The following is an 11,942-nucleotide window of genomic DNA, read 5'->3' as shown; positions in this document are numbered from 1 at the left end:
AGATGCGCTTTAAATATCACCATCAGCCGTTGTTAGGAGATTGACATTGTAAGTGCACAAAAAATAAAGCAAACAGATTAAGATGTCAGAACCTTTACAAAAACTATCACTTGAAACTGTCAGCAAGTTTACACTGTAATCATCATGTACAGTGGAAATCGGGGGCGGACGTCTCTCTCTCTCTCTCTCTCTCTCTCTCTCTCTCTCTCTCTCTCTCTCTCTCATTAATTTTATGACAACGTAAAGGGTGCAAAACACAGTTTTATATGTAACGTTATAAGGACGTTTTCAGATGAGGGGCAAGCAAAACTGACCCCTATAAAAATAAATTGTTAAAATATGTTACGTATATATTTATACATCAATAGAAAGATAAAATCGTGAATTTTGTAAATATTTAAAAATAATGCACATGTAACTTAATGCTAGAATTTATTTGGCACTCAAAACATGCGGAAAATGGACAAAAGGATGCCTCTAAATGCAGTACACCCATGCATTTTAGGCTCCCCCTAAAAGCAGAATGCAACCAAACCAGGCAGTTTTATTTCTGTACATTTTCAAGAACAAGTCCTTAGGCATCATTTCATAGTATTTTCAGGGTACATTCGCCAGCTTTTTAAAGAGCTACGTTACCCGCTAAAAAATTCATGAAATTCTGCATGTGTAAATTCGGGATGTTTTTGGAGTTACCGCCCTTTATTTTAGAGTCTCACAAAATTCATTTTTAAAATTTTTCTACATACTTTTTTCATGTATTCGAAAGATAATTCACTATATAATGCAACTGAGAGTTTAAAAATTTGATTTTCATGTATACCGCATAAAAATAGCAGGAAAATCCCTACCCATCATGCTTTTCCCCAGGGAAAAAAACCCCTGGATTTTATACGAAACTGTGTTTAGCTACCAAGAGTGACAGTAAATGATTCATATGGAAAGTTTATTAAAAAATGATTTACAACAAAATCAAAAAGGTGTAAACCTATTGAGTATGTAAAGTGTATATTTTACAGTACAGTTTTGAACATGGAACTAAAACTATAAGAAGCAGTTTTTCATTCATAGTTGAATGCTAATCCGCAAATCCCAAGTGGGCTAACAGTAAGCAGCTTATGATACCACAGTGCCACGTGTGTTGGAGTTAACCTCGTGTGTTTAAAAGCTAATGTCAGGAAGTCATTAGAATATACATTTATTTTATTGACTGTTAGTCTTCTATTTCATGAAAAGTTTAATAAAAGAGGTACCGTAACCACATCTTCACTAATATTATTCATACAAGGTCGATGTTTGTTGAGGTACGGTGAATGAGTTGATCATACATCGTCCTTTGGTTGGGTCTATGCATTGTTCATATAGTTACAGTGTTTTACTAGTGGGCAACCTTTGCTTTGGTGGCTGTGTTGGTTAAACGGCGGTTTTTCCATTAATTGGTATGTTCTTCATAACTACATGGTCGGTATTCCATTTAGTCCTAAGACGGAAGAAAGAGTTGTCTTTTCTTAGTTGAATTGTACGTGATCGGCTAAAGAATAACTCAATTTCAGCGATATGTTTCATTTTTTAATGTTCTTTGTAGTTCACTCATACTTAATGAATATGTGTCCAGATCATGTTCACTTTGTCATATTTGACACCTTTTAAACAATGTTAGGTTCAAATAAAAACAATGTGTTAAAGTCTTTGAAATGTCTAAATACTTACATGTACCATAAATAGTCATATTGTTTTGATATATAAGTGACTTCACTGGTATGTCTGAAGACTTTTTTAAATGTCAAGGTTTGTTAACCCACGAGAAAACAAAAATAAGGGTCTATTATATAAACAGTTGAGTAATTTACATGGGTTTTTTTTTTGTAAGATATATGTTTTTATTTACATCTGGTTGACGGTGTTGCAATGGTACCAGAAAGAACAAAAGTGTTTACAGCGTGTAACTACAGAGAATAGAATTTGTACCGGGTTTGATGTTCAGTTTTATTATTGATTTTAAGATAAATAGTAAGAGATATTTAAAAATAGGAATAACACATGTCTGATAAAACATGCATTTATAACAAAATATGAGGAAATTTCAAACTGAAACTCATAAATGATGGACATGTACATGTAAAACTGAACATATTTTTATGGACGTTCTTGTGACATTTTGTGTCTCAGTGGCTTTGACTGAAGAATGGAAGTAAAATTGAGTTAAACTAATATCTCTGTTATTTTCATGCACTATTTGAAGAACCTTGGAGGAAAAGTTTACATTCGCTTCTCAACAGTTAAAGACCCGCAGAATGCATTGTTGTTATGCCACCTCTCATCAAAGCGTCAATTGCCACTGGTAAGGATTACATTACGAGTGAGGATCCGTGTGAATTGTGCCTTAGAATTTCATTTGACATATCCTGGCTACTCTACTGAAGTAGACCTTCACTCCAGATAGATCACCAGGACTGGATAATCGTCCCTTACTTCACTCCAATCTATTCTAACTTTCTGAATTCGTAATAAGAATTTTTTTTTATTGACATGCCCTCGGAGTAATCTAGCTACCAGTAACACTGTATCACTGTATTTATGGAGGGTGTAATAGGTTCTGATTAATATGAATGCTAATCCAAAAAATCTATAGTGAGCTATCGGTAAGAAGCTTATGATAACAATATAATCATCTGTAATGAATGTAACCGTTGACCTAAAGTGATTAAAAAGTTGATGTCAGGACGTCATGTAAATATGTTGATTGCATTTATTGATATTATTTATTATACAACTGCCTAATGGCGATTTAACAAACTACTTTTGTGACTGAGGATTTAATGAATTAAGTAGGGAAAATATCTTAACCTTTTCCATCTTGTAAAATATTTCTCTTTCCTTATTTGTTTTTCAGATAAAAGGCTATGAATACCATCCTGGCCATTTCTTCTGAATGCTATTTCTAAATGATGAAAAGAATGACCTGATGATGAATTCTATTTTTCGGAAAGGAAGTTTGAATCAAGGGTTACCGAAGTATTTACATTCGATTCCCTGTCACGCTGAAGACTAAGAATACTGACAGAACTTTCAGTAGTAAATGTTTCTTTCAAAATGACGCAATATTTGACAAACCAGTAGTTCTATGAACCACTGCAACACTTTCCTTAAGGGATGGCGTGCATTGTTTGTGTATTGCATGTGATGATCAAAATGCTAGAAATTAACCTTTCTTTGGATAACTTTTAACTTTCTGAAAAGAATTCTCCTTTAAAAAACTCCTACGTGTCACAAAATCCACAAAAGCGTTTTTAGGGAAGTTATATTTCTTTTCAGAGTATTTATGTACCATAGGTCCTTTCCAGATTCGTATGCCACCTTGACGCTGATATAATCATTATGGAAAGTTTTACCTATTAACTACAAAAAAACACATATATTTCTTACTGAATGGAGATTCGTACAAACTCAAGTTCATGTACGTGAAATATTTTATACTTTATTAAGCACATTATTAAATGGGCTTAATACTTCAACTTAACTTTGCGTTACTATTTTTGCCTCTGGATGTCATGTCTTGAGCCAACATCCTAATTAAAGTTATTTGTTGATTTTGTTTGCAATGGTCTTGCAAAATAATACAAACTTCGTGTTTACTATTACAAACAGTTTCATTGAAACACTTTGGAGCATGCATACAGTGAATGATGTTGGGGTTATTTTTAAATGTTTTTCGAAACATGAGTTGTTTGTTTTGTTTTTTTTTTATCTTCAGTTTTCATTCGTACATGTATTTTGGTATTCAAATGTTAAGCCTTTAAGAACGTTTCCTAAGCTTAAAGGTCATTTTAATGTTCAGTAGCTGATTGATATCATTTTTAAATTATTAATCATTATTTAAAATTAAATTTATCCTACCGCTAAAGTTGATTTATGTTACTCTTTAGTAAATCAATCACATTTAACTACTTAAAAATATCCCTCAAGTATGTTAGCACCTTGTTATTAATTTTCAAGAAGATATTGCAAATATTGTCATGTTTATTAAATATAAAAGCTTCATAGCAGATCAAACATGCATCTTTATGTATATTTCAATTCCAATAAAGGTTCATAAGGTTATAAAGATGTGCATGATAAATTGAAGTTATTTGTTTAACTGTCTATTTAACATCTGATGACTTTGCATAAGTTTCAGACTTTTGTTGATTAAACACGTTAGCTTTTAGTACAAAAAGGTCAACTTTAATAGAGAACAGTTTATTTTAAAAAATGACACATTTCTTGTATAGACCAAACCATTCTCTGTGTATTTTCAAAATAAATCTATAAGTACTTTTTAGATTTTGTAATTTCGAATTCGAAGAAACAATTTTCTAATGAGTTCATACGTCTCTATTTTGGAAGTGGTTACATAATATCAAACAGGGTTTTTTGTGTCTGGCAATAAAGTTGCTTTCCTTGAAAATTTCAACAAGATTACTTCTTCATTATTAACTCTATTATTCAATACAACTTGAAAAGTTGAAAGGGCTTTTTAAATTTATTTCAATACTGAATGATCCTCAGAATGCATTGTGGTTATTATGACACCTCTAATCAAATCGTCAATTGCCACTGGTGAGAATTACAACATTGCAAGAAAGGATACGTGTGAATTGTGTCTTAGAAAATGCTTCTGACAAATCATTGTAAACACGCTTTACTTCATATTATACCTCAAATCAACTGGGAGTTAAAAACCCGTGTGTGCATTGATTGACTTTAAAAAGATATTGACTGCAACTATTCTGGGGCTTTGTTGCAACGCACGTTGAAAAATTACGGAGCTTTCTTCATTATTCTAAACAAACCTAACTGAAAATACAAAATCTCATGGTCTATGGGTACGTCACCGTCATCTGCCCGGGGGTCTTTACTGGGGCTCGGGTGGGTTGCAAATAGTGCATAGACATATGGTACAAGTGTCCATTTAATTAATTTTTGTGTCTTATTAAGCATCTTTCACTGTCGAGGGGGGATTAGACATTTTAAAAACACTTTCAATAGTGAAGACTAGAATTAGTTTCAGTTGATGTCCGCTGTTCGCTGTATGCAGTGTTATTGCGGTGAGCTAAGGAGTATTCTTATGTTTGAGTGTGTTTATTTTTTTACGCTGTTTTTTAAATTGTCCCAAAAATGTAAATGTCAAAAATGTAAATGTATATTTTCTTCGTACTTAGATTTTTTTTTCTTTTTAACGTATAGTAACATGTTTATGATGGTGTTTTTCTTGCAATAAAATTGACTCAATCTTATATCTGTTAGTGAGTAACATTTCATACTTTTTGGAAAAGTTGAAGAATAACTCTTATGTATATATTCTGTCGCGGTATTTAAGAAAACCATTAAATGAACTGGGCGTAAATTTTCCCTTTTATTATTTAAACCAAAGATAAAACGTTTTCAAAAAATGATTAAAGATCGCACTGCATTTAATAATATTTAATTGTAGGAACCGTAGGTAATAAGTGCATTTGGGAAATAATTGTACAAAATGTTCATGGGTATAAATTACAGTTGGGATGAATTATAATCGTTGATATGAATCAACATTAAGATTTGCCCTTTTTACAAGGTGAGATAGGAAATTAATCATAGGTGGTCACAATGCTCAGCCCTGTAATAAAAAAATGAAATATTACCTACCAATATGTCAACTATAAGATACAACCTTTACAGCACGTGTTAATATGAATGTGCACTTTCTTATGGTGTAACTTGGAGTCTTAAAACCACTTATGCTCATATTTTGAAAATCTCACAATTGGGGTAAACATTGGAAGTATTTGCACATTTCTCAAGGATGTATCTAGGGTAAAATGATTATTAAGCCAACGTCGATTTTTTTCTAACCTTTATCTAATATCGTTTGATTTCCCCTTGTACATGTATCGATAAATGAACCATGCAGTCTGCACATGCTACGTGAAAATTTTATAATTTCAGAAAGAATTCATTGCAGATCAGAGTTTTTTTTAACGTTTTCAACCGTTCAATGCATGTAAATGCTGGAGTATTAACTTATTTTACTTTGTACATGTTTTTAATATTGTGCCTTTTGTTCATTGTCATTCAATGCATCTGTCAATAAATGACCATTTCTATTCTCTATAGAGGAGTTATGTTTTGTATTGATGGTGGTTGGTAAGGGGAGCAGGCGTAAAGATAACAGAGTTACCTCCCGTCTTATATTATAAATAGATCAAACCATGGTGCTGATACAAGGTGCGAGATCTTATGGAGGATTTCAATGCTTTGGTTTTTATTACGTGAGGATAGTTCATTCAATGTCGACATGCATAAAATCGGACATAGTTAACAAGGAATTGTTGAGACAATTAGTGATCGAGCCTATTAATGATTCACTTGTATGGTTACGGGAATAAAATGGTTGAAGGGATATGAGGTACTATTTTAAAAGTGCATAAAATTAAGCGATCTCAAACTTAAGCGCATATCGTGCTCTCCAACCACTAACCGCAATGATATTTTCGCATTTTTTAAAATACTGCTATAGATGCTTGCCTAGTTGAATCACAAGCTATAGAATTATAACTATTGAGAACAATTTTTTTCTACTCAAAATTATTTCAGTGTGTATTGGTCCACGATTACGATTTGAGCATACAAAAAATATTGACATTTTTGATCCAGTGGTTCCTAAGTAGATCTCAAAGACACCAATCATATATTCATTTGGTTAGTTATTTTAACCATTTCCACCTTCAGGAGGGTGTGACTTTTTGTATTAACGAACTTCATGTTTCCTTTGCAGAGATGATGTATAGAAAAAAAAGTTGGGATGTGAATTGTTTCAGTGATTATCAAGATGGTTTACAAACGGATAAATCCAGACACCAGGTGAAAAGAAAAGTTCACATGTGCTGATATATAAGGGGGAGGAAAAATACAGTAGATGTGTGTTCATGTGGTGAACATTCAATATGAAAACACTCACAAGTTAATTATTATTATGCAACAGAGTATTTCTACTGTATTTATTTGATTAGATATTTTGACTATCACAGAAATAAAGCATCAATCGAACAGATATATAATATTACAGCTTATACAGATATATAATATTACAGCTTATACAATTACTGACACAGTAAATATATAACAACGGTCAGTATCAGACACCCACTGTCCCCAGTCAGTTCTGTACCGGGCGACGGGAATTAAGGACAGAATCGTTCATGCTATCACAGTCAACAAAGAATGATGAGTAAACAATCAGGCTGCCATTTAAATAAGCAGAATCAAAAGGGACATAACCCAGTTTTATAATATCCTTGCTATCTCTATTGGGGACGGAAAAGCGGCGAATGGAATTATGGGTACACGTATTGCTTTGACGTCATTGCATTCCCGGGATTCACGGATTTCTTAGGTCTGGGTTAATGGTAAAGACGACAGAATTGCAATCACACAGACTTCTTCTAAACTGCTTCAAAGTATCATAGGCCTCTATCAAAACAAAAAGATTAAGCATAAGACAAAGGTCAGCCATTCATTGCTCTAACTGCCAGAAAATGGCACAAAATAAATGAAATCCCGTTATTAACAAAAAAAAACAGATCGCACTAGAACTCACTTGAATAATAAAAGCTTTCGAAGTGGTCTATGGACTGGAACCTATGTAGAACCACGAGGTTTCCCTTCCGGACGAAGGAACATCGGAGTCCCTCGGCGTCCGTCGTGTAAGCTGCTCCGTGCTGGACCTTGAAGCCATCCATACATTTGGCCGCGTTCTTTACGTAACCGTCATTCAATTTATCCCAGTTCTTGCAATTTCCCAGCTCTTGTAGATGAAATGTGTAATTTGCTGTAAAACATTCGATACAACTGTTAACTACTGGCATTTTGTAGAGTTTTTGGTGTACGTATCGTTATTTAAATCCAAGCTTTTTACCATACCCTAAACGTTTCAACGTTTTCTTGATGCAACTGTATTCTCAAACGTTGACTTAGTTGGGCAGATCAAGAGGAATAATAGTGAGTTGCTGCTAGATATAAAGTATATAGTTGTGAGATAGGTCAGTGAACAGTACCTTTGTCCGCCGTGTAGTGGACGGGGATAAGGAAGATCTGCAGGGTGTCGCTGGGCTGGGGGAAGTCATCGTTCTTGAAGTACTTGTCACTGTTGAGCCACCTGACCGCGTTAGCCTGGTCCGAGAAGTAGATGATGAGGATGCGGCGGTCAGCCGGCCACTTAGTCAGGTCCTCCTCGTACACGTTCACCTGAAAGTAGGTCAAGGTATTGTACATATCTACAAAAGGTGGGATTTTAAAAATTTAGTAACAGAGCCATGGTACAAGTAATGCGTTCAATATCACCAGCACAGTTTTACCAAATACCGATGTTGTATTGAATTGTTGCTTTCTGACAGGTTGTGTATCTTGTTTAAATTTTGTTTTAGTAACCCAAAAAAAAATTTCTATTGATTTCTCAGATATTTGAGGCACTGACTATTAGTGTTCCCGAGGTGGTGCTATATCTGACTTACTTCCCCGGATATTCCGATGATCTTTCCGTGGTAATTCTCCACGGCTCGTTTGGAAATGGCTAGGGCGTTCCTAATCCTGGTTTCCATTTCATCCCGGAACCTGATTATCATATACACAGCCTCACTGCTGGGGATGATCTAAATGTCGGGAAATAGTTATAACAGTTAAGATCGGGTACAATTCATGTCTAAAATATAAAACCAATATGCACATACTAGTATAAGGGATATAGGATTATTTCTGTAACAAAGTTGACCATATACAAGGAGACGATTTATCCCTATCTTTTCAACATACATTTATATGCAATATTAAACTTTGACAGATTTATAATTAAAGATCTGGTCTTGCCGACGCCAATTTTTTAGAAGTCAATTCTCAGCCTCAAAACTGAGTATTGACCTTGTTATGCTCTTTTCTTTAAAGGATTTGAGTTGAGAACTAAGATATGAAATTTTGGTGTCGGCGAGAAAGAGTATATTGGCAACTATGGATACGAAATTGTTTATAGGGCAGGTGACACAAAATCGTTTTCTTTAAAAAAAAAAAAAGTTTCTTTGATATAAATAAATCACCTTGGAATAATTTGACTCTAAATAATGAAAAAAATAAAGAAGCATACAATCTGATTATGAAACTTATATCTGCTAGAGTTGAATATTGAATATATATAATTATTTGATGAATATTTAATGAATTTGTCTACCTAGTGTTTCATTAAAAAATCGATCTTTGATTTTTTTTTAAATGTATCTAAATTAAGATATCACTATTAGGATTATCTTTAAATCTTTGGCCATCAAAGCTGTCTCTCGTTTTTTTTTACGATTTTCGTTCTGGCAAAAAAATGCAACCTTTCGGTTTCGCTTTTTTCTGCTTTGTTACTGTAAATGTTTCTCTCAATATTCCGTGAAGAAACTTATATACACGTATCGAATGAATATCAAAAGCAGATTGATTTTTCAACAAAAATTCATTAAAGGATCCGATAAATTGAAATATAAATTTTGTGTTTCTAACGCTATTGTTTTCAATCATTATTTTATTTTCTTCGAATAAATAACATATTCGTGTAAATCAATCGATACTAACGATAGAAAACATTGACCCGACCTACATAATTCGTGGGCCCTTGAAAAAGAAAAATTTACATTTATTTGAACAAATATCTGTAGCGTTAATACCCCTTGTATATCATCCTGACAACAGAGACGTTTACAAAGCGTTACGTTAGTGCAATGACGCGGTTTGTTCATGCTATTAATATTATTATCTATATACTACAGGAAGTATACATTGATTTGATCTAAAACATTGCAATTAAAAGCAGTAAAATTTCAGACCTGAAGACCTCTGCTCTAAATATCTCTGTCAAACTCTCAAAACGTGTAAAATTGATAAAGGCTCCGTTATATCATGGACGTAATCGTAATTCAATGATACTATATATACACAACAACTTCTAGAACAGCTTTGTTTAGGAAAAATATAACAAGCACGGGTCTCGGGGTTAGAATTAAATTTCTACTTATCTTATTTCAGTTCACAGCTATAGGTCTCTCAAATCTAGGGAAGAGTTTAGGGTAGAAACAAACAAGTTAGCTTCCTTCGTACAAATAGGTAACACTGTCATGTTGTAAATGTTGTTGTCATGTGGTAAATTTTGTATTTACACCCACCCAGTAAATTCAAAATTTACAACATGACAACACACTGCTACAAGACTGAATCGAATGAACAACCTTGGACCTTGTGCTAATTTGAAAACGGCTTTGCTGCAGCGAAAGCAGATTTCTACTACACGTCAATATTTCAGACCTGCTGCTGGGACAGCAATACATTTCATATAAAGGTCTCAACAGTAATGCATCCGGCGACGACGGTACAATGAATTACCTTGAAATCCTGTGGGTCCTTCTTCTTGTCCATATTGTATCGTCACTAAATGCAATTCTGGAAAAGAAAATAAATCGGATCAATGTGGCACCCTCAGTGCGAACCTCAGTCAATAATCTGGTCCCCTTATCCTTCCAAATCCGCGCTCACACTGACTTTTAAAACGTACGTTATACAAATTCATACAGATCCCTTTTATAGTGGTTTTTGTGGACTAAGGAGTCAGAGAAAGCAACAATGTCGCCATCTTTGGGGTGTTTCCATAGTGATGGTGCGTCGGGGAAATTCATCCATAAAAAGTCAATTAGTTTTCTGGGATTGGTGGAGCAAAATCGACGCTTTAATTGTCGCTTGTAGGTGAATTTGCTGCTCAATCAGGAGTGATATTCTAATCGTTGTTTTTTTCTACTTTCTGCGTTGTGCATAAATGGAAACCGATAAACCTTTGATTTGCATGCATGTAAGCATGCAGGAAACGTAAAATCAAACTCTTCACCCTTCGCTCTGAGGATATGTTTGGTTGGAAACAAATCTTTTTACAATCTGAGTAAATAAACCTGAAATTTGAGCATAATAAACTTCTGCCTTTCATTTGAGAAAGGAACAGGTGAATAGTTGGCCGTCTCATTTTGGCAAAAGAAAAAATATAACCACTATAAATCCATTTAATTCCCGTATCAAACGGAATCCGTTCTACTACAATAGACAAGCTAGGTGTGTATAGATGAGCAAATATTACCTTTTCACAACATCTGAATATCCAATAAAAATCAAAAAGATTCCAGTTATCCTTCTATGCTGTTCTTTGGTCAGCAGAACCCTTGTTACACTAGACCCGCTCACAGACTGTCACAACTATCTAGCGATCATTTCCCAACCTGTTATACATATCTATTATTTTCCTCTTGTTTTCAATTCCATAAACTAATATTAAATGGCCATTGTTCGTGTTTGAACACGAATATTTACTCGAATGAAAACAAACGCTCATTCATATTCATCTCTAATTGCATTAAGTAATGGTAATCGCTTGGAAAAACATTGGTCATGATACCCAAACCGGCTTATCAATTTCTGTATCGAATTTTAAATGTTTTGTTGCTAAGGCTCGATATATTTTAAATCACAGATTGGCACTTTATAAACAAGTATTGTTTACCGAGATTTATCTGAGTAAAAAAAAAGTTTTTACACCTTGGTATTGTTTACTACTCACGCTGGAGAAGGCGAATATCCGATTTCTGTCCCGCTGTTTTTACCTGCCGAAGTTTCGTTTTTGGGGACACGGGTCAACAACTGTATCCCAGAAAACAAGAACCTGTGTCTCACCTGAACAGATAGACACCTCACAGATAATATCAGGGGGCCGGTGGAAACTCTGCCATCTAGTGGCGGGAGCAAGGCGTCGATACCGTCAACACTGCGAAATAATATTTAAATGTCCCAGCATTCACTACCACCACAGATTCCTTGGTTTGCTAAGAATTATGACAGAAAAATTGATTATTTGTGAAAAC

The 11,942-nt window shown here is 34.1% G+C and overlaps 1 protein-coding gene and 1 long non-coding RNA gene across 5 annotated transcripts; one reads left to right on the top strand and one right to left on the bottom strand.

The window, feature by feature from the left end:
* The first annotated feature begins 5,282 nt into the window (after window positions 1-5,282).
* Window positions 5,283-7,158, top strand: LOC117692907 (uncharacterized). Its single transcript, XR_004604192.2, has 2 exons — window positions 5,283-6,424; window positions 6,794-7,158. It is a non-coding gene; the product is annotated as an uncharacterized lncRNA (long non-coding RNA).
* On the bottom strand, window positions 6,984-11,864 carry LOC105326216 (uncharacterized). Of its 4 annotated transcripts, XM_066080503.1 has the most exons (7): window positions 11,642-11,800; window positions 11,165-11,303; window positions 10,426-10,482; window positions 8,529-8,666; window positions 8,073-8,262; window positions 7,616-7,846; window positions 6,984-7,488 (listed from the first exon to the last, which is right to left on the bottom strand). In XM_066080503.1, exons 3-7 carry the CDS (start codon window positions 10,456-10,458, stop codon window positions 7,397-7,399), a joined length of 684 nt encoding a protein of 227 aa, XP_065936575.1. In that variant the 5' UTR covers window positions 10,459-10,482; window positions 11,165-11,303; window positions 11,642-11,800; the 3' UTR covers window positions 6,984-7,396. The 4 variants fall into 4 exon arrangements, with proteins under 4 accessions (XP_065936575.1, XP_034338272.2, XP_034338275.2 ...); XM_034482381.2 differs by lacking the exon at window positions 11,165-11,303 and having other exon boundaries at window positions 11,642-11,864; XM_034482384.2 differs by lacking the exon at window positions 11,165-11,303 and having other exon boundaries at window positions 11,755-11,850.
* Between the last annotated feature and the right edge of the window lie 78 nt (window positions 11,865-11,942).

This window comes from Magallana gigas, chromosome 3, assembly GCF_963853765.1.
Source record: "Magallana gigas chromosome 3, xbMagGiga1.1, whole genome shotgun sequence".
Taxonomy (NCBI): Eukaryota; Metazoa; Mollusca; class Bivalvia; order Ostreida; family Ostreidae; genus Magallana; species Magallana gigas.
This window is presented reverse-complemented; position numbering and strand designations above follow the sequence as displayed.

Bases quoted from the DNA above. Each gene is read 5' to 3' on its own strand.
- LOC105326216 (XM_034482381.2), bottom strand. From the start codon at position 10,458: ATGGACAAGAAGAAGGACCCACAGGATTTCAAG. The intron at 7,847-8,072 runs GTACTGTTCACT...AATGTTTTACAG, and splicing joins CCACTACACGGCGGACAAAG to CAAATTACACATTTCATCTA. The intron at 7,489-7,615 runs GTGAGTTCTAGT...TTGTTTTGATAG, and splicing joins CGAAAGCTTTTATTATTCAA to AGGCCTATGATACTTTGAAG.